At 43.0% G+C, this 23,129-nt stretch overlaps 1 protein-coding gene across 1 annotated transcript in view; it reads right to left on the reverse strand.

The window, feature by feature from the left end:
- The window catches only part of IPO9 (importin 9), a 38,618-nt gene that overhangs the window by 4,485 nt on the left and 11,004 nt on the right, over positions 1–23,129 (reverse strand). The window contains exons 3-19 of the mRNA XM_068419303.1: positions 22,818–22,904; positions 21,639–21,840; positions 20,693–20,781; positions 20,323–20,409; positions 18,469–18,588; positions 14,760–14,860; positions 13,373–13,431; positions 12,659–12,810; positions 11,456–11,554; positions 11,213–11,319; positions 9,915–10,054; positions 8,040–8,199; positions 6,798–7,024; positions 6,435–6,583; positions 5,395–5,523; positions 3,872–4,147; positions 1,933–2,099 (exon numbers count right to left, since the gene is read on the reverse strand). Coding sequence (XP_068275404.1) covers positions 1,933–2,099; positions 3,872–4,147; positions 5,395–5,523; positions 6,435–6,583; positions 6,798–7,024; positions 8,040–8,199; positions 9,915–10,054; positions 11,213–11,319; positions 11,456–11,554; positions 12,659–12,810; positions 13,373–13,431; positions 14,760–14,860; positions 18,469–18,588; positions 20,323–20,409; positions 20,693–20,781; positions 21,639–21,840; positions 22,818–22,904 — 2,351 coding nt within the window. The remainder of the gene's footprint in view (positions 1–1,932; positions 2,100–3,871; positions 4,148–5,394; positions 5,524–6,434; positions 6,584–6,797; positions 7,025–8,039; positions 8,200–9,914; positions 10,055–11,212; positions 11,320–11,455; positions 11,555–12,658; positions 12,811–13,372; positions 13,432–14,759; positions 14,861–18,468; positions 18,589–20,322; positions 20,410–20,692; positions 20,782–21,638; positions 21,841–22,817; positions 22,905–23,129) is intronic.

The following is a 23,129-nucleotide window of genomic DNA, read 5'->3' on the forward strand; positions in this document are numbered from 1 at the left end:
TAACAGGAAACATCTCCAGAGCAGATGTTCAGATCCCCTTTTATCTACACTTTTGCCAAGAACAAGCATTACAGAATTTTTCTATTTCTCCTGCTTTACGTCAGCATCCGCAACTGGACTCATCTCCTGACCTGCACAGCAAGCCAAAAACTGACACAGCTTTGGATCAACCACCACCAAACCACATACATACATTAAAGGCTTTTCCAGTTCAGAAGGGCCACGAGGCTGAACACACTCCTGAAGCATCGTGTGCAGGTGAAGATGGAATTAAGAGGAAAGCAGTGCAAGAAAGTAGCAATTTGGTCGATCCGTAGCCATGAACATCTATTTTTCTCCAGTCTCAAAGCTCTTTTTCACTTCTCGTCCTTCACAGCTCAGCTACACTCGGACCTTCTAGCTTGCTCCCTCTGTATCTTCACGTGTTCTTTCCATCTCTGCTGCTCAGATTTCTACACCATGCTTTCAAACCTTCTCCAGTTCCAGGCTGTTTTCAAGCCATACTGAGGATGACTTTGACAACAGGTTAAGGCCACCAATTTACGCTTGGCACGCTGAAACCTCTCTCGTGGCTCCACAAGTCTCAAATGGAAGTTTCAGAGCTCCGTGGAACTCACTTTTTTCATACTTTCACTTCACACCCTCCTTCTCTCCCACACTATGGCCCTGAGTTCCCACACTGCTGGTTTGGACCCAGATCTTACATGCCACCCCTGAGTTGCCCAAAGTTTTCCCATCCATTCATCACACAAGTCAAGAGCAAATAGCCACTTCTCCAACCTGCCCCTCCCAGGGATGGGGAATGATGCACACAGAAGGTGTCAGCTATCTTCACGTTCCTTTTACTAACTCTAAACAAGAGCGTCCTCTGAGCAGGCACGGCTTTTCTTCAGTACACAGAAAACACCTTGCATTTTCTAATGCATGATAAGCATCACCGTAAATAACCCAAATCAAAGCATTTAATACAGCGTGGAGCCCTGCCAAGTCACTTGTACACAAACAGCTCTAATCTTGGACCATACGGAGACAGCAGTGAACAACAAAGTTTAACCTTGTTCTCCCTGTCAGCGTCACCCTGCTCTGTCAAAATGGGGATCAACCACGGCTCTTAGGGATGAAACAGACCAAGCGTGGCCAAAACCAGCACCGGATCCCCAAATCAGACTGCCTCTTGTTCTGCATGATCATTCACAAGCTTCCCTTTTAAATATGCTTTTTCTTATTATTTATTTCATAGGCTACTCGACTGCTTTATAACAATAACATACCAACACATAGTAAGAAGTGAGTTAACAGCTGGTGAGACCCCTAAGAGTGGTCTGTCAGGCTTCACATTTCCACAAAAATGCAATACAGCTGCTGTGGGAAAATTTAAATTAATACAGAGCATTTCATGCTTTGGAATATAGTACTCAGCCTCCACCAGAACACAAACGTGCTCCTACAGCAAAAGGGAGAGAATACTGTTTCAGTTGATTTCTTTCTTGACTTTTAAGAGATCATTAAATCAACAAGAATTCACCTGATTCTCTTAGGAAACCCTCTACAACGCTCTGAAACTCCACAGTAGTCTATAAAGGCAATTTCATGTCTGGAAGCTATTCTCATCCCATTCACAGAAGTTCAATCTTAAAAGCACTCCTGTGCTTGCAAGAGACACCCCCTTCCCTCTTGGGTCACCCTGTTCCAGCAAGGAACCACCAGACAGCAAGAGGAGCACTTAGAGGAAGATCAGAGATTGCTCCAATTACCACGGCTCTCCTGAGCCGACCTGTCAGTGCAGGAATAAATTAACTCTGTCCCACGCTGGCACACACTAATCCCAGTCTGAACCAGCTCCCCTTTTCCTCACACCCAGTGCATTTAATTGCAATGGGATGATCACTCGGCGAACGTTAATTATGGATCCTGCTTATGAAAACATCCTACCTGACTTTGCCTTCGTATTGCCCGTAGAACAAGTGCTGCCGGCTCATCCACTCGGCCATCACAAACTCCAGGGCAGGCTTGCCAGTTGGTCCGGGGAGACTACACAGGAACTCTAGGAGTGGTTCCAGTTGCGAGTGAACCAAGTGAGCAAACACCATAATCAAGGACTACAGGAGGAGAAAGGAAACGTTAGCTGTACATAATTTAATAGCTGAAAATGTTATATCAAATATTCAAGTAACTGAGTTTCCTGCAAGGGATGAGACTGGGCTCACCAACCCCAAGAGGAAGAGAAAGTATAGCCCTCTGCAAGACAGTGTGTGCTACTAAAGCAGGCCATAAACTACTACAGTCAACAGCAGTATTTATCCCCCACCAAAAAAAACATAGCAGGAATAAATTTACTCACAGCTATGCCCCAAACCAACAAACCTTCCTAAAGCAAAGATTAAAAAATATCAGAGGTTGCAGTTGACTTTTGACCAGAAAAAATATTCAAATGGCAACACTCAGACACCCTAGTTCGCTCAGTGGACCAGAAGCTGTACACATGCTTCTATACACAGAGCTCTAAATCTACGCCTGTCTGGCAGAAACGTGTCTCGTTACCAAGCTAAGGAACAGAAGTTAGTGGTCCAGAGCCAGAACTCATATTCTCTTCCCCTTTCACCCCAGGGATTGCCCATCATCACCTCCACAACAGGACCACCCTTCTCCCACATCATCACATCATAATTCAGCAGCACTTTTCCAGTTCTGAGTGCACTTTGAACACAAGTTTTAGAAAGGTTTGGTGGTTTTAGGATTTTTTTTTTTTTTTTTTTTTTTTTTTTTTACACGATGCAGTTTTACAATCTGGGTCTTAAAGACCAGGAGTAGAACTTATACACTGCCTATGTCTAAATGTCAGTCTCCAAGTCTGCGGGCATCCCTGTAGGCTTCCTCGGGGAAAAGCTGCCCACCTCCAGAGGCCCATCTTTCAGGCTAACACAGGGAAAAGATTCAGCGTTGTGAAAGGCTTGTTTCTCTTTCCCCTGGCTACAGGGGCTTCACGTGACTGCTTCAGATATAAGCTTCTGGATCTTTTAAATCCAAAAATAGGCAAAGTGAGAGTCATTCTGTTTCCAAGGGGCGAGGGGAAAAAAAAAAAATCAAGGCTTTAAGATGAAATCTGTGCTGACATCTGAATGGCCTTCTTGATTCACCATGTGCTGGCTTGAAAAATGCACATACAGAAATCAAGAGAAATACACAAGAGAAAATGGTTAGAGCAGAGTGAACCTCAGGCAAGTGCCACAGTGAGGGCAAAGGTGGGATCTTGCCAGAAGGCAGAACTCAACAGTGCCAGCAAAATGTCTTCCCCCAGCTGCTGCTGAGGAACCAGGGCAGCCATCACTACGTGTTTTACATTAAGGGCACAGACAAGCAAGAGAGGAGAGAGAATGAAGACCACCGGGATAAAATCATTCCATAAAAGTGTGCCACTAAAAGTGGGTCAAGGCTAGAAGAGATGGTGATGTTCATCTGGCCTCTCATCTGATGCAGGCCAACTACACCTCCCATCCACCAGAAGTTCACCTTGTCTCAACTCCCAGGCATTTATCCTTCGAATACAGCACAAAACCACTTGAAAACACATGCTGCCTTTGCCACAACATCCATACTTGGGCAACTCTTTTGCCCTCTGAAGGTTCACTGCTTGCAAGCACAAGGTCATGAGGGACTATTTAAGGTGGATTAAAGCTTACCTACAAGAACCTGGCTTACCCTGTAATCCGGACAACTCTATGAGCAGAGCAGGCATTTTCCTGACTACTTCAAGAAGATATGCACAACCTCCAATTGCAGTAGCCATAAATAATCTGGCACACAATTTAAAAAAAAATGACAATTTCTTTTCCTGACACTTCTTATTCTCCTAGGTGCCCAGCCTGCTCACCTGCATTACACTGAGCGTCTCCGCTTGCTGCATTTTGCTCAGGATAGCTCTCAGGATCTGGTCCAGATTCTCTCCCAGCTCACTTCCTGCTTTCGAAATTAAAGTGGAGACCAGCCTGCCCACAAAGGCAGCGGTGAATTCTGAGGTCCTTGGATCTAGAAGCTGGCTCACCACCTGCATCACATACCACAGTCCATTGTGGCCTTGCTCATCGTGCCATTGTGCAATTTGCTCCAGCGCCACCGAGACGTACGCACGCAGACACTCGCCACCATTCTAAAGAAGAAAATGATCATGTTAGAACTTCTCTCTCTAGGTGAGGGAGCAGGAAGGCACAGAAAGACATCTCCTTTCATCATCCCAAAAAGACCCTTAACCAAAGATGAAAACAACGGGCAAACTCGTGGCATCTGTAAAAGATGCAAGTTCTCCAATACGCAGTAAAATGGGTGCCTAAATTTAAAAATAATTTCTACAGACTTCAGTTCATTGTCAAGTACAAAACTCTTCACTGCCCAGGCAACTCTCAAGATCATCTAGTAAACACAAAGACAACCTGAAGTAGCCGCAGTTTTGTGCCAGTCTTGTTACCCAGAGAAATTCCAATAGATTCTACCAAGGGAGAGATGAAGACAGCAAAGCACAGCATGAACAAAACACAACCCAGCAGCCAAGCTGCAATCTTTTTGAATTCTTCTTAAAACAAAGATCCAGCAGAGCAACCAGCATGTTGGTCTCCAATGGCTTCTTGCTGGTCTCCGACCTATTCTAACTGGTATGTTCAGGGAAAGCCATTTCTATGGTCTGTATTCACATGGCAAAGGGTAGCTGGCACTATAAAACTCCTTACATAAGGAATGAAACCAACTATACTATTTATATGCCAGCTAGTAGCTGGAATGAAGGGGCATCCTGTGCTCTTAGCCTCTGACGCTTTTTCTTTCTTGCTTAAATACTCTAAAGACATCACCAGGTAACAGCAGAGCCTGCCAACAAGCCCAGCTCAGGCACTACTGATGTTTGAGATGAATCCTTGCTCTCCCTCCATCCCATACCTGGCTCAGTCAAAAAGAAGTTTGCCCTCCCCTTCCCACCTAAATGAGCACAGGAGAAAACTGCTAGAAGGAGGAGGTCTAGGAGGTCTGTGTTCCTGAAGACAGTCTCTGCCATTCCTAGGTGTGATGAAAGTTATTATGGGGGAAGAAAAGCAATAAGGTTTTGGTATTTTTTCATTTGGGTTTTGCGTTTAACGTGCTCCAGAGCCCTAAAATAGAAAAAAAAAAAAAAAATCAAGGCTGCTGCTTCACTTACTCTGGTCCTCCAAATCAAGGAATGATCAGTAAAAAGCCATTGCAGGCCCCTGAACAGCAATACTTTCATGATAAACTGGAGGTGGCAAAGACTCGTGAGGAGGTGCCGATACAGCTGTTGGGCTCCCTTAAAGGCTGTGTGACCTGTCTTACTCGGTCACCCCTCCTGGACTCGCACAGCCCTGCAATCCTCACCATTCCCCACAGCGTTACCTGCATAGTAGCATTGTCATCTGTGTTCAAGCTGCACTGAGCCACCGCAGGGAACGCCTGGCAGATCAGGAGCTGGGACAGAGGAGGTTTTGTATTCCTCACAACTGTGGTCAAGATATCAATAGAAGTCTGAAAGGAAAACACAAACAAAAGCACTGTTACAGCAGCAGCCACAGTATGCTAAGTCAGCATTACGCACCACTGGTGCAAGCATCGAAGGTGTAAACTGGAAGGATGTGAGCCAGTACTGTGATCACATCCTGATTTTACAGTCTAGAGTACTTTTTAAACCAGAGGCCCTTGGAGTCATGCACCCAAGCATCACTGTATTTGACACAGACACACGGTGTGCGCTGTAAAAGTTCCCAGGGCAGTTCAAACATCAAAAGCAGTGTAACCACTTAAATATGGCAAACAGCTTCTCGGCACCCTGATGCATGGTAATCAGTACAGCCAGAGAACTGTTCTAGCTGACTTGTTCTGTTTTGTTTATATTGATTTAAATTTATTTTAATTACCCAAGAGCAATTGTTACAGTCATACCAATCAATAAGCAGATTATAAGCATATTGATAAGGATGTTTATGGGTTTAATTCCATGCAATCATTCTACATAGTCAATGCTTAATCTTTTATAAGCAGACTTTTTACAGAAAGGACAAACCTGTATAATTTATCTCCAGCAATTTATACATATGTGACATATAAATCAGAAAAAGCCTCAGAAAAAAGTGCAAGGAATAGTCATGAACCCTGCTGGAGAACATTCCACCAAAAAGAGGAGACTGTTACTGGTAAAAGATGGCTATGTCAAAGTAAAATGGCTAGGGATACGCTGCAGAGGCTGCAAGAAGGCCAGAGGAGCAGTTTAAAGTTAACTTTTGGAAGCATCTCCACAAAGAAACCTCTACCAAGGACCGAAGTCATTGTTCCAAAGCAGTTTAAAAGCAACCTTTCTACTCTTTGCAGACCAGCCACCCTATATGTTAAAGAACAGGGAATCATCTCCAGCGAAGACCGTGTACCACTGTAGCACTTACTGCACAAAGCCCTGCTGGGATCTTGTCAGCAGGGGCCTGCATGATGCTGACAAGGGTTGGTATTAGCCTCATCTGCATTGGACCCTGGCAGGCTTCTATCTGAGCTAGCTCCTTAAAGATATCTTGGGCAAGAGAAGCAACAACTGGATCTGGAGAGAGAAAGCACCATTTACTAAAACATACTAACAAACACATCTCAATTTTTGCTACCACTATTTCGAATAGGCAAAGCAGCAAGTTTCCCTTCTAGCTCTACCGTTGAATGAATCAATGTTCATTCAATTATCATTTAGGAAGTTTTCAGCACCAGGATTCAGTAGCAAAAACAACTGTACTTTTTGAGAACGTAACTTGAGTGCATACCGTTACTGTACTTCAGAAATATTGCAATCGTGAAGGGGCAGATTTTGTTCTCCACACTGGCTGTAAATGCTGGGTCTACCGTACAGACAATGCACAGCGTCTCCATCACAAGGTTTAGGACCTCCGAACTGAACTGAGTTGCCAAGTGGATCAGTCCATCGAGAATGCTAGGAAGGAAAGGCTGCAACACATGGGTGCTCTCAGAGATCTTCAGCTGGTCACAGTAGCTAGAGAAGAAATTTGTGACACAAAAATACATATCAAATATATTAAAGTGATTTATACATTTAACACTAGATGATATATAAGGGGCTATTTCACCCCACTCATTCTTCTTCCTTAAGTTCACTCCTCTAGGACTTTTCCCCATCAGTCTACTACTCCTTGATCTCTCAACAGCTCAGCTGTCTTTCCTCCTCATTCCATCCCCAATAGTTCGCAGAAGCAGAGTTGAGTCAAGTGATGTCAAAAGCTTCCACCGCCTCTTAGTAACAATTCTCTCTTAAGAACTGCCCACCGATGGAGAAAATAAACCTTGAGGAAAAAAAACAGTCTGAGTGAGAGACTCACGGCTTACAATGTCTTTAATCACCACATTCTACAAGTGAGCTAGGGAAGAAAAAAACAATTTCATGAATAACTGTTGTAAGTCTCTGCCTTTATTCATTATCATTTCAGTGCAAATAGAAGACAAGGTGGTTTTGGGGGGTGGGGAGTTTTTTGTGGGGTTTTTGTGTGTTTCTTTTTAAACTAATGCTCAATTTTCACATTAGAATCAATACAGCAGTTCTTCCCTTTTTCTTCTTGCAACTTATTTACAAAACCAGGATGCCAACATCACCCCCCCCCCAAACATTCCTTATTGCTGTGATTTGCTCCACAAACACGTATGATGTCACTCAGCCACCTTTGTGACCGAACAGGAGCAATCTGGGTTTCATTTTTATGCTTTCCATCGCTGTCTGGTTCTGCTTCTCTTTGGGACTGTATCCATTCTAACATTTATTGTAGCCAACCTTGAATCTCAGTTTCATATTCCTCATTAGAGTTAGGAGGAATATGAAATTCTATTCTATTTTGAACCTGCTTGCTTACACTTTTTAAGTTGACATCTATTTCATTCAAAACAAATACTTCCACAGTCTATACCAAGATATTATCAATATTTTAACACACTAGTTTTATAACTGTAATTTATACCACCTATCCCTGGAGCTTTGGAATATCTTAGGGTTCACTTACCCCCAGATAGCTCTGACTGCAGAGATTCGGACAGAAGGAGGCTGGGTTTCGTGTAGACCACTGACAGTAGCTTGCAGGAACTGCTGGATTAGTTCTGGAGACATAGCCACTGTGAAACGGCTGGCGGCCCACAGAGCACGACCCAGGAGAAAGGGAGACACTGAAACAAAACAAAAAACCCCACTAGTATTAGAGTAATTTTTAGGAGTTTAAAATTACAGCTGCTTCTACCCATTATCCAAAATTTTGTCATCCCAGTAGGAAACCAGTAAGATATGACACAGAAGACCAGTATGGAAGCATGTGAAGAATTTTTATTCATGGGCAGAATTCAGTTTATTTTCTAAGTTATTTCAAAAAATAATTTCTCATTTGTTTAAAAAAACCCTTCTTTTCCCTCAACTGGTTACACTTGAATTTGTTCATCAATACAGCAATACATGCTTTAATGATCATAAGAACAAAAGCAAAGGAAGAGAACGAGGCTTTTTCAGTAATTCCTGTTCATCTAGCTCAATATTCTGTCCCCAACAGCAAATAGCAGAAGCACAGGGGAAAGAATTAGAGAAACGGAGCACGTATACAGGGATCTTTTACAGATTACTTTTCTAGTTTCCAGCCATCACCTTGTAATTACAGAACATAGTGTTCAACAGCACCAGAGAATCAGCAAATACTCATTCTCTACTCACCTCTTTACACTTATCAAGGTATGAGGTATCTCTATCGCACTTAACCCTTCTGCCTTTTCAGGCTAAAAGCATCCTTACCTATTTAGGCTACCCTCAAACAGATGATACTCTCTATTTCTCAGCATCTTTACTGCCATTATTTATACTCCTGCAAGTATTAATTTTAAGATGAGGACATAAAAAACTCCATGCAAGATATATAGCAAGAGAAAAGCTTTGTTTTCCAAGCAAGCATTATAAAAAGCAAGATGTCTTTGTCTTACTACCATTACTGAGCATTAAATAGATGTCCTCTGAGAACTATCTATATCCTGAATCCAGGAGCTCCTTCTAGAGCCCAACAGCTCATTTACAACCCAATACCACACATGTAAATGTGTTTAAGTACATTTAAATAGCTAAGGCTGGTTTTTTACATGCATTGCACACTGTGCACTTTGCACACTATTTCTTCATTCAAAATTAACTCAAAAAAAAGAAAAAATCCTTCTTTGTAACAGGCTAAACAAATGTTTCTTTGATGAAAGCATCCAGCAATTTGTTTCTCTGTACTGACACAACTTAGTGTGGACTCACCAATAATGTTCATAGTGGCTTAAACTTCTCAAATTTTAATTATTTGCAAGGACTCTCAAGGTCTGACTTTCAACAACTCCTTTGACTTTCTTGCACACTGATGTAGGATAACTCAGAAAGCAGAAGCCTGCAGAGATCCCAATAACAGGATCCCACCCAGCTAGGAATATTATTTGAATTAATGTGCTATGACTACTGTCAGCCCCAAAACAAAGAAAACGGGATGGTATGTTGCTGCAGGAATTCTGAAGCCCGTTAAACTCTGCTGGTGTCTTTCCCAGACACCGATACAAGACAAGAGAATGGCTGTTTTCCACCAAGTTCCCCAAGCAATCACTGTTCCATCTCCAAGCCCTACAGGCTCAAGCATCCAGACAACAGAGAGTTGCAACCAAAGGCATAGTGTCCTACATTTAAATGACTTATACTAGACACCGTGGCACTTGTGAACTCACAAGATTTATGCCCTTTCACACATACAATGTGCACAACTGCATTTCACACCACCACACGCATACAGCAACCTGATTCATCACTTTTGCTTGCAAGAGATTTCCAAGGTCTGGTGCTCAGCAGTGACTCTGAGTAATGGCAAGGGCCAATGTACCTGAAAGGTTGAGGTCTGCAAGAACAACATTTGTCAGGAAGCCATGCATATCAAAATGTATTCTACCATTCTTCACACTGTCTGTAATAATAGACTTCACAGAGCCCAGGGCCAGCATACAAGCTTCATGTATTTTCCACCTGCAAAAGAATTCAGATGCCTTTAGTTTTTTCCCCCAACATTGCCTTATTAAATAAATAAAAATCCAGAAGTGAAGTCATTTTTGGTCTAAGCTACCACAACTATTTTCCTGATCCCAAAGCAGAGAATTTAAAAAGGCCCTGAAAGAAATGAACATTTGCAAAACTCAGCAAGTTGGGGGCTTGGAAACTCTCCCAGGATAGGCAGCATTCTCAATTGCTTTCTAAAATATCAGCTGAATAACTGTTACTTCTTGTACCAATTTTGTTCCCATAATAAAAAAAGAAATGAGACTTTTCTGTGAAGGCTTACATCTCCAGCTGTGCCTTACTTGATTATTCTATGTGCAGAAGCACTGTGATATCCAGTACATTAAAAGTTTTAAAATGTCTGTTTTTGCATTACATTTTGTTAATTATGATGCAATAGGGTTATGGGCAAATACCACTTCTCCTTGGTTTTATTTGCGAAGAAAATAACCTACTTTAGAACTTATCACAATTAAGGCAGACGGGGACTCAGTGTCCGATTTCTCTGACATTCAGGTGCTGCTCACTATGCAGAGTGGCTACTCTGACACCAATTTGCCAAATAAACACAAACGCTGAACTAAATGCACTGTAAAACAGAGAGAATAGTTATGGAACAGCAACCAGGTACTCTTGCAGTCGAGCTTTCTCCTCCTATCCCCAAGTCATATTAAAAATTGCAACTTTGAAGTTATAAAATTGAACACATATCTGCATACAGCACCTATACCTCTTCTTTACATCAAGTAAAAGAAGATATGCCTGAGAATTTGAGCTCAAATAACTGAACAGAAAGTGAAAGTATTGCCAATTTCTCTTCAGATTGCATATAACTAATTAATAGTTTCCAATGATATGTTTTAAGGAATTTTCACGGTTTGGAGGGAGGGAGCCTGGGGACAGACAGCTTGTGCTAGGAATTGCTGAAATTATTCCACGTGAAGGTTTCATCATCTGATTCAAGACCTGCTGTAAGTCCTTTCTCTTCTAATGCAAGTTCTCAAATTTCAGCCTTGTCCATCACGAGCAGCGTCACGAAAAAAATGTGATTAAATTGTTCTGCACCCAATGCTGCAGAACAGCTTGCCATTCGTATCAGTGTCAGTTCCTGCTGCCCCACCTCCTTACCAGTGCTCAGCACCGTTGTTTTTAGCCTGCTCAGCTTCTTGTAAATGTCTTGTGGCTGCTGCAGCCAAAGCAGTTGCACTCTCATTCTGGAAATCAGCAGCAACAGCCTGCGCAGAAGGAAATGATAACACTTATTTGTAAGGACTTTTAAAAGTTTGTCTTTTCTCCAAATGCCTTTCATGAAGCTAGGTTTATTATTTGTTATTATTTTGGTTGCATCTAAACGTGGAAGACATTTCATACCAGCAACAGATCCTGTGCAGCAATCCTCACTGTATAGGAAAAAGTATCATCATCTTCATCCTCCACAAACTGTTGTGGATTTGCGGTCCAAACTTTTATCTGAAACAGAAAGGAGACAAGAAGGATAGGGTGGATTACACCAAGGGGAAAAGGGAACTTTTTGTTCCCGGTAACCTCAGCTTTGCAAAACTACTTTCAGAATTTTTCTCTGCCATAAGAAGTCTTCAACTGATTTTTCTTACATTCTGTTGAAGAAACCTCTGAAAAGAAGACATCCTCTGTGTTCTGAGCTCCTCTTGCTCTTCTGCTCCTCATTCGAGATCAGAATTTGACAGAACTACTGACTGACCCGGAATCAACGCTACACAGTTTTATTTATAGATGAGGAACAGGAGAAGCAGATGAATCTTTAACAGAGTGCCTGTTTTTATGCATGCCTGCCTAAACAAAAAGATGATGACTGTCAGGCTTGGCAGGCCAGGAGCCATGTAGAATTTCAATACAAATTATTTCACAATCCCAGCACAATCTTCTCACTATCACAGAAAACTGGCTATCCCTTTCAGCGTGATAAACCTCATTTTCACAGCATAATCCTTCACAAAGGAATGAAGAAAGCAAGCTTGAGAGAGTTGAGGTTGTCCAGCCTGGAGAGAAGGCGGCTCCAGGAAGACCTTATTGCAGCCTTTCAATATATGAAGGGGCTTATAAGAAAAAGAGAGAAAAACTTTTTACTAGGGCCTGTTGTGACAGGATAAGGGGCAACGGTTTTAAACTGAAAGAGGGTAAATTTAGATTAGATGTACGGATGAAATTCTTTACTATGAGGGTGGTGAGACACTGGAATATGTTGCCCAGAGAATTTGTGGATGCCCCATCATTGGGAGTGTTCAAGGGCAAGTTCGACGAGGCTTTGAGCAAGCTGATCTAGTGAAAGATGCCCCTGCCCACTGCAGGTGGGTTGGACTAGATGATCTTTGGAAGCCTCTTCCAACCCAAACCATTCTATGATCCTGTGATTTGCTGTCCATGTTACACCACGTAGGAACATTTGGATGCTATTGCCCTAACTCCTGGCACAGCGAAGTGACAAAACAGTCTATTAGATTACAGCAGCTTCCACACACTGAAACTTTTCCTAGGACATCAGTTGTTTTGAATCTCTCACCTCATTTGCTTCCTACACAAGACAAACGTGCTCACCTGCTCCTCTGTGATCTGCATATACAGGAGGATGTAATAGATCAGCTCTGGCAAAGCCTTCTTCACTGTGCTCTTAAATTTGTTGTTCTCCAACAAGGCATGAACAAATTCAAATATGCTGAACACTAGATTTTCAAAGCCCAATACTTCACCTGAGCAAAGAAGTAAGTGGAAAAAAAAAAAAAGAACATGACTGAATATGCCAACATACAGAAACGCAGAAGTGAAAACAAAACCCATGACTGACTATGCTAACACAGAGAAGGGTGTAAGTGGGTGTCAAATGTAATTACAAATGGTTAGCTTGTCTGACGAGATAATGTTTATTCTCACCCCTGGACTAGGAAGGACAGCAGCAGCTTCAGGAGGATGTCTGACCTCATCCCTTTCTGCTCTCTTCCCACCTCACCGCCCACCCCTCATTAAAACTGATCAAGCTCAACCTAAAACCTGTTTTGTTTTCTTTTGTCCCATTACTTTTACCTCAAAATTGTTGCAGAACTCACTCCTTGAGTCGTTAGAAAACTTAAATTACGCAGCTTCGTTGATCACAATCATGTGTCACTTGCAAAGAAGTGATGGACACTGTTCTAACACTATGAATGTACCTTTAAGCATAATCTCCACCAGTCACTGTTTTGACAACAGTAATATTTAGGTAAGTCCATTCCTCTTCAGAAGAGAAGGCAGAAGTGCAGTTTAACAAGTTCTTACCATCAGAATCCACAGGGTCCTCCACCTCTTCTGTGTAATTTACTTCTGTTCTCACATAAGTGGATGGAGTTAAGTAAAGATGCGTGTTTCTAAAGAATTGCGTCTATTTAGGAATTAATCTGTTCCTATCTTAAAATTCCTGATAACTAGGGAAGTTTTTTCTTTCTCAAAAAAATCTTTGACCTTACGCACAGTCCTGTGTTTCAGAGAGACAACAAGCCCCAGGAGCTCCTGGCTTTCTGCATTGCCCAACTTCAAAGACCGCTTCCACTCCACTTCAGTACATCCTTTAGATCATTTGATTCACTGAAACCAAATCCTCCAAGATAACCCCTAACTTCAATTATGTTAAAACTCTGCAAGAACAGAACCACTCAGACTCACTCTTTCCAGGGGACAGTGCACAAATTTACGCTTCACTGCTGCTGAAGGGTAAGGAGCTACCCCATGATCCCACGTGCTACCTTGTGTTGGCTCTGCTCCTCGTCAGGCCTCTCCACGAGCCTCAAACCCTGCGAAGTGGCAGAAAACTAACCTGGAGGTGGAGAGGAAGGAGGTTTCTTTGGGGATGGCAAATTGAAGGTCCAACAAACGCCAGAGCAAATACAAGGGAAGGAAGGACAAGACTCTCCCCTTTTGCAAACAAAAAAACTCTATTGTCAGCTCAACTGCCAGCAGGACTGCAGTGGGGAGTCAGGACATGAGAGGGAGAAATACACCATCAAAAATTTAACAAACAGCTCCTTGTATTTTAACAGGTGGCTAAAAAAACCCCAAAAAACTAGACCTTGAAACTAGAGAGCCTCTACTTGCTCCAGGACTTGCTCTATTCATTATAAAAGACTAAAAAAACAACTTTTGGATTAACGATATGGAAAGATTTGACTTGTCAGTTTGCAAGTACTGAGAAAACTCCCAACAGGACACCTCTACCACGGCTGACTGTGCAGCGATGACTGTTATAAAATTCAAATGGCAAATCAACTCCAGCAGCAAGCGCAACCAGCCATTAGCACTGCTGTACAAGGAGTATTGCAGATTCTCCTTTACCTGAAGTCTTTACATTGTGATAGACATCTTTTTAAGACGACAATTTTCACCGAAGAGTACCAGAAACAACGCACAGATCGGCCACAATTCTACAGCCAGTAGAACATGGGCACTTGCACCATTCATCCCATCCGACCTTTTAAGCTAAAAGAAAGTTAATAGAGCCGACCAACGTAACAGAACTATCTGGTGTGTCTACACCATAGACACCTATTCTGACTCTCACGGTGGTCTACTCCGTGTACCATGCTCTTCAGCTGTGTTCAGGTCATTATTGTGTATGAGATAGAGTTTGTCTTGTCCTATTCCAGTTAAAACCATTCACTACAAAGGATATAAGGCGGCACTTTCTGTGAGGGTGTTCCAAACAATGGGCAGGATCTGCTGCATTGACGAAACCATGTGCTTCGGGTAGTTTTTCACAAGTGCTGTCACAGCCTGGAACAAAAAAGAATAACAATCAGAAGCGAAACCAGGGAAAACCATGAACAAATGCACAAATCATGGGCTGCTGTTTCATTAACAATTGAGATAAACTAATATCTGCCTGCCACCAAGGTCTCCTCCTCTCACTCCTGACCAGGCAGTCCCCTCTCTTGCACGAACTCTGACAAACAGACCTCTCCATACTTGCTCTTTTGCAGGGAAGCAAAGGGATAACACAAGATGTACAACTCTGGAAATGAAGACAATGCAATAATTTGGTGGTAAGGTATGTAATATATATATATAAAATTTGGTACTCCAATCAGAAGTACATCACTGCACAGCACTGTCTGGATACGATTACCACCTGGAAGCTATCTTGTCCCAGAAAATGAACTCTAGTATCAAGTGAAACCAGACCACAGCCTATTTCCCACACTTCTACACATGCAACACATCCGTTTGCACAGCCAGGGAATAGTTGCAGATGAAAACACCCACACAGATCAATTCTCTCATCCAGTTCAGCCCAACAGAGGGGCTCAGATCATCAAGTCCAACCATTAACCCAGCACTGCCAAAGCCACCCCTAACCCATGTCCCTCAGCACCACATCTACACGGCTTTTAAATCCCCCCAGGGATGGGGACTCCACCACTGCCCTGGGCAGCCTGTGCCAGTGCTTGACAACCCTTTCAGTGAAGAAATTGTCCCTGATCTCCAATCTAAACCTCCCCTGGCGCAACTTGAGGCCGTTTCCTCTCATCCTATCGCTTGTTACCTGGGAGAAGAGACTGACCCCACCTCGCTACACCCTCCTTTCAGGTAGTTGTAGAGAGCGAGAAGGTCTCCCCTCAGCCTCCTTTTCTCCAGAGTAAACACCCCCAGGTCCCTCAGCCGCTCCTCATCACACTTGTGCTCCAGACCCTTCACCACCTTCGTTTCCCTTCTCTGGACTCACTCCAGCACCTCGATGTCTTTCTTGTCATGAGGGGCCCAAAACTGCACCCAGGATTCGAGGTGCGGCCTCACCAGTGCCGAGTACAGGGGGACGATCACTGCCCTAGTGCTGGCCACACTGTTGCTGATACAACGTGTAAAGCTTTCAACACTGTCCTGTATAATATTCTTATATGGAAAGCAAGACATTTTAGATCAGGGATGCCTCTGATTTCCACCGAGAACTCCATGAACCTTGGCGTACAAAGTTCTTAAGAGACAAGGAAGAAAAAAAAAAAACCTTCCTGCTATTTGCTGCATAGCACTTCATTAAGGGGAAAAAAAGTCGGATTGAGTTCGCATCTGGTTGAAAATGTACTATCAATAAAGTCTCAATTCCCCCCATTGCATCAGCATTTCAAGGGGTTCCTGTAATGATCTCATCTGTAGAGCTGGCTTAACTAATCCCTTGATGTCTCTTACTTCTGCATTACAATGACTACAAAATCCACTTTTCTGGAAGTGAAGGCAATTCATGGGTCTTTCATCTGAATCTCTTTTCCCTTAGAAAACTGGTATCATCAGCTTAGAAACCCTAAGTGATAAAACCATGAATTGCCTGAGTCAACAGCCAGAATACTCATCTCTTCAAAAAACGCCTCCTACAAACCCCTGGTCAGGAGCAGATCTCCTACATTTACTGTTTAAATCCACACTGATTTTCTGCTGCCATCAATGCCACCCAACATACAATAGTGTATTCAGACTGAAACCCTCTCTTGTACTGCACCTACCTAGCAGTGGCCAAAAGCAGATGCCCACGCACAATTAAGGAACAGAGCAAGAACACGATGACATTTCCTCAAATACTTTCCCAGCCTGTCATATCTTTTAAGAGACTGCTGCTGTATATCAGTGCAGATATAAAAGTACAAACAGCTCCAATTCCAGTAAGCACTGTTACGTAAATAACAAAAGAAGTTATTAAAGCTGCAGAATTTATAAATGTAACAAGAACAGAAGAACTGGCCTACGGTTATTAGAGTGAAACTACCAATTATAACTGCTTTCTGTGTAGGCTGAAAACTTCTACTCACTAAACATCTGAATGCATGTATTTGGATTCAGAGATTCAGACGTTCTTGAGCTACAGACTGCTCAAACTGAGATTACACCCTGCAGAGTATCCCCTTCATGTTAACTTTTCTCTTTATTACTGTCCCAGGAATCCCAGTGCACAACAGAAAGGAAAAAATACTGCAAGAGACACTCTCCCAACAAAACCTGCCACATCCTACCCCAGACTCCCTGCTATTAGGTAATCCACAGCAGGAAACAAGCTCCTGCTGTTGCCACCTGGAACACCTGAGAAGTGACAGGATTCCATAACCAGGGTACTGCTGCCTTTAACAGGACTAAGAAAATAAGTTCCACAACACACAACTTAGTAGTTGCTAGTTTGTTTAATGTGATAGCATCCAGCACCTCCCATCATTTATTTTCATGGTTCCAGCGCAAAGCTGGTCATTATGAAAAACTTTTCTTGTTTTGCTTGTCTTCAGTAACTCTTCCTTATTGTTTTCTTCAGGGAACGTGGCTGAATGGGCCTCAGCTGCTTACCTGCAGAAACCTGCATGCTATGACCCACGTCTCGCTTATCCCAGCAAACATGCAAGTAAATGAAAGATCTGGATTTGATTCTGCAACTTATGTTTTCGAGCTCTTCTCTTCTCTTCTCTCTTCTCTTCTCTCTTCTCCTCTCTTCTCCTCTCTCTCTTCTCCTCTCTCTCTTCTCCTCTCTCTCTTCTCCTCTCTCTCTTCTCCTCTCTCTCTTCTCCTCTCTCTTCTCCTCTCTCTCTTCTCCTCTCTCTCTTCTCCTCTCTCTCTTCTCCTCTCTCTCTTCTCCTCTCTCTCTTCTCCTCTCTCTCTTCTCCTCTCTCTCTTCTCCTCTCTCTCTTCTCCTCTCTCTCCTCTCCTCTCTCTCCTCTCCTCTCCTCTCCTCTCCTCTTCTCTTCTCTTCTCTTCTCTTCTCTTCTCTTCTCTTCTCTTCTCTTCTCTTCTCTTCTCTCCCACATCACAGGCAGCGCACCCTAGAACTCTGGTGCTTTCCCAGCTGCTGAAGGGATCTCCATACCGACACGGGCACTCATCCCCACGCACTGACCTACGTGCACATAGACCTCTGCAATCCAATCCTCTTTCTCTGGGAAACCAGGAGAATACAAAGACTTTCCATCGCTCTTTTGCCGAGGTAATTTAGTATTAAAGAGCAGGCAAGCTCTAGAAAGCACCTGCACATACTAAGCTTTTAAAACGACACTGCAGCAGAATTCTGCAGCATCTTTAGAAAAGACAGATATTTAATTACTGAGTGTGGTGGCCAAACATGGATCCAAGATGTCTTAGATCAGCAAATGATAAGGACAGATTGTCCGATGGATTGATCCCTATGGATCATTTTATGGACAGAGATCCGTGGATCTATCATAGGTATCTTCAGTGCAGGCAGAGCAATTTATTACGATGTTGTATGACACTGGGAGCAAAAAAACTTCACTATTCATAACATGAGCAGTACTAGGAGAGGTGACGCGCCCTCAAGTTTCTCTGTTTTCCAGCAACATCTGACAGTGTATTGGTATTCCATTCTTTCTTTATTTAATCAGTCTTAAGTGACTTACCTTTAAGACTTCCATCTTAAACCCACTGTCTGACGTAGGTCCATCAGGTATTTGCAGGGCCTGAACAAATGCTTCTGTGAACTGCTGCACCACAGGAAAAATCAGGACTTTGGCCGCACCCTGGTTACAATCAATGCAAGCACGGGTGAGTACTAGATACAGAACCCCCATGTCTGACAAGTAAAGCACTAGAAGCAAAGGAAATTGCACTTTTCTGCTACAAAACCCAAAGAGAGACTCATGGCAACTGCAGACCATCGCGAAGTCACATGAAATACCTGTTTCAGACATCACTTTGGCCCTCTCCTCGTGCTGGGAACTAAGCTCAGCTGAATCCACCCTTCAAAATCGCACAGCACAGACTGCTACAAAACACAGACCTACATCTAAGCTAATCGCTTCAGACTCTAAATAGAGATCCAGACAATCCAGTCTGGAGAGTCTCAGGAGTAGCACACATCCTCCTAAAGAGGCACTTTCATTTGATTAGATGAATCATCCCCTGCACCTTACCACCGGGAGCACCCCCCAGGCTATCAAAGAAACCTGGAGCGACTACACCACACACCAGCAATTACACCGAACCCTGCGGATGGCATTTATCTCCCTCCTGAGCCACCCTCCTCCAAACCAAACAAGCTCTTCGTGAGCTCAGTATCAACAGCTGGCCTGAAGATTACCCTGATGATTCTTCCTAGGAAAATGCAGGAAGTATTTTTCCAGATGTCAAAGCACTCCATAAGCAGTGCTTGGCAGAGCAAGTAACATGGGACAAAAATAATTTTATTGAGAATATTCCTCATAACTCCACAGCTAAGACAGCAAAGTTGTATACTTAAATAAACTATGTAATACCACCTTAGCAGTATATAGAAATAAAAGAAAAAGAGGCAATCTTTTTAAGTCAAATTTCAATAGAAGTAGTTTTGTTTACAATGTAAAGGACACTTTCAGCCCTCCTCCAGAATAAGACAGTGGGGAGCTATTACTATCTTTTGGATACTGGTACCAGCTGCATTATATTATTGCATAAGTAACCTTGTCAGTGCAATAGATAGGGTGTAATTATCAGAACTTCCCAAAAGTCTGCACTGAATTGCTCCCTGTGCAAACAGGGAGGGAACGGCAGATATAGCCACTCAGCAATGACCAGCCACTAGACTGAGAGTCACCCTTTCCTACCCTCACCCCTAAAAAATTTAAAAAGAACAATTTATTGTCTGAGGGGTGCTGGGAAACCCACTTGTCAAAGGCTATATGAAATGCAGATGTGCTCAGAGCCAGACAGGAGACTCGTGTACAAAACTGCTTAACTGCATAGTGTTTTTTTCTTACCAGCTATTCTCCTAAAATTTTGTTTGGTTTGGTTCCCACCACCCCTTTAGCAGCAGAAGGCTAACATGATGCTAAAGCAATTAAGTTCCAGGGGTGTGTAACCAACACCTCGCCCAAGGGCCAGAAAACTGCCCATTGCAACCCTGAGAGCCCAGGCCTGGCAGTTTATCAGGACACGCAGTGCACCTGGAGACTGGAAGCTACGACAGGGATTTCCAAACAAAGGGATTAGACACTCTCTCCTCCCCGTGCTGACTCCCCTGTCTCTGAGCTGTGACAAGCACGGCTGTTGATACATCACAAGTTAAACTTAATTATGGAAACCAAGTCACAGTATCAAGGCATGCATGTAAAGGAGGGAGTTAAGCCACTTTACATGTATTAAATTACACCCTCTTCCCTAGAATTACAGCTGAGAGAGTACATAATTCTCCAACGTTTCATTTTCATAGTAACAATTACTTAGAACCTCGCTCAGTTTGAATTCAATGTGTGTTGTAGGGTGAGTTAAACTCTTGCCTTTTCCAGTTCCTCCATGTTACAGATCATATGGGCACACGTGGTAAATATCTCCACTGCACGCAACCTCGTGCGAATACCATACACCTAGAAAAAAGTTTAAATAATAGATCAGGAACAGAAGATAGTTTTATTTCCTTTAATTTTAATTGTATTTATTTTTTGCTTTAACTTGATTCTCTTCCTTTATCCCTGTCTTCAACATTTCTGTTGAAACATTAACTGTCATCAACTATCACATCATCAAGAAAATTCTTTAAGTCTAACTCATACTACAGTACAACTTAACCATTAAATCTGGAGTTACTCTGCTCCAAGAAACATTCCCCCTAATGCCATTCAGCACCAGCTTAATAGTGAAGGAATGTACCTCTGCCATTGTGAAAATTCTGTACATCTCCGGAAGAATAACAGGAGCAACAAGTGGCATCTGTGTGTCTGTCACTTCCCGCGTAAACTCTAGAAAATGGAAAAAGAAGGGAAGTTCTTATAAGAAAACAAATTTATAGGCAACAGCAACAACAGAATCTTTGGGAAACACTAAGCATACTGGAAATATGTTGATTCATACTTGACCAGACCAGTGTCATCTGGCCTACCAATGGCAAACCTTGAAGGCAAACAGAAAAATACCCCACTAAAAATTGCAGGTATCTGGAAAACAGGGTGTTGCAATCAAGGTTCCTTCTGAGCTATAACCTGTAGCACAGAACCTCCTTCCCCAGCTTTCACGACACCTACTGAGCATGCAATTCAACAGCGACCAACAGGCATCACGCCCAGCAGAAGAGCAGCAGCAAATTCCTATTTCTTCAATTTGAAGTGAAAAGTGACAGGATACTAAGGTAAGGAAAAGCCTAAACTGATCAGAGGGCTGGAGCACCTCTTCTCGGAAGACAGGCTGAGAGAGTTGGGGCTGTTCAGCCTGGAGAAGAGAAGGCTCCGGGGAGACCTTCTAGCACCTTCCAGTACCTGAAGGGGCTACAGGAAAGCTGGAGAGGGACTTTTGACAAGGGCATGGAGTGACAGGATGAGGGGGAACGGTTTTAAACTGAAAGAGGGGAGATTGAGATGAGATATTAGGGAGAAATTCTTTCCTGTGAGGGTGGTGAGACCCTGGCCCAGGTTGCCCAGAGAAGCTGTGGCTGCCCCCTCCCTGGCAGTGTTCAAGGCCAGGTTGGATGGGGCTTGGAGCAACCTGGTCTGGTGGAAGGTGTCCCTGCCCACGGGAACTAGATGATCTTTAAGGTCCCTTCCAACCCAAACCAGTAAATGATTCCTACATCAGCCTTGCCAAAGCTCTCGCATACACGTACCTGTAAGCACTCTCATGGCTCCATGCACTGCATTCACATCTCCACTAACCAGCATCTCCATCAAGAGGTTGAAAAGCTCGGGCCAGGCTTCAGGCCAGTCCCAATGGGCTATTGCTGAAACTGCATAAGCGACACTTGAGCGCACTTTGCTGATCGATTCTCTCAGCCCATTGGGTAGAAGCTCCCTAATAGCAACTTTTGCCTGTAGAGAATAACATTACTCAGCAAAACAGATCCCCAGTCTTAAAACAATTTAATAAAAAAAGAAATTGTATACCTATCACTGTATCTTGATATTGATTCAACTTCAGGTTTACAAACTGAACACTCATGAGACAACAGAACCTTGCACACTACGCCCTGTAATTTTTTTTATGGGAAACTGCCCGGTGTGTTGTAACGTAGCCCTCCTCACACAGAGCACTCGGCCAAGCGTACAGTAAATAGCTCACAGCTGCAATTAGATAGGATGTAGATATCTACATGGAAGACATCCAGAGTTAGCTGAGATAAATCCCAGCTCCAGTGTCAGGGACTATGTTTACTTACTTTGGAAGATTTTAGTAAATGAGAACTAGTCACCCAACCCTGAAGGGACAGGGGAAAAAAAAAGCCAGCACTTCTGGGGCATAATTCACAACATCTATTTCAAGTAACTGTCTCTGGATGGGATGAATCATACCCTAGACGTGAAAGACGGTCCAGTTAACAGTCAAAGGGGCAAAGGGCTAGAAGCTCTGGCCATTTTAGCTGTTAGATACTGCTACTGAACAGATTTTTAATGAAACCCAGCAGACCTTTAAACTGAAATTTGTCATGGGAAAATAGCGTTTAAGTCCCAAGCTGAAAAACACAAGCTTTAGCAAATCTCTGAAAAAGGACTCCCAGAATGTGTATTTGTAAAATTTACAAAGCAGCTTCCTTCTAGGCTTGCTCTTAGAGCAGCAGAAATGTTATAGCTGAACTTTTCCTACAGAAATCAGCCCAAGCTTCTCAAGTCTAGTGTTGTGTTAAGCAACTGAAAACACATTTTCAAAGTGGAAAACATCAGAAAACCTTAACTGAAGCCATTAATCCTCATAATACACAAGGGCACTGATGCTTTTTAAACCATCTACAAAATTAATATTCTTGATGGATAAAGTGTCCCAAAGTAGACATCATGAAACCAAATCTTACCCTTTCCGTGGTCTCTGGAGGTCTAAACTTTTCTGACTGAGAACACCAGTGAGTTTCCACATACTGTTTCAAAATGACAGACGCTAGCTGGATTAGAAGAGAGGTCAAGAATCAGTAACAAATCCTGCAACCACTGCAAGTGTCACCCCTGACCCGTTTGCTCAGTCTCCCATCCCACCATGTTGCTTTTAGAGGGACAACAGGGCTTGCCAAAAATGCAAAAATCTTCATGAAACCAACAAAAAAAAGCTACCGCAGTAAAAAGATAAACTGATGGCCATTCATTGAGCAATGATGGCCCGGACAGCACCG

This window comes from Nyctibius grandis, chromosome 27 (assembly GCF_013368605.1).
Source record: "Nyctibius grandis isolate bNycGra1 chromosome 27, bNycGra1.pri, whole genome shotgun sequence".
NCBI classification, from domain to species: Eukaryota; Metazoa; Chordata; class Aves; order Nyctibiiformes; family Nyctibiidae; genus Nyctibius; species Nyctibius grandis.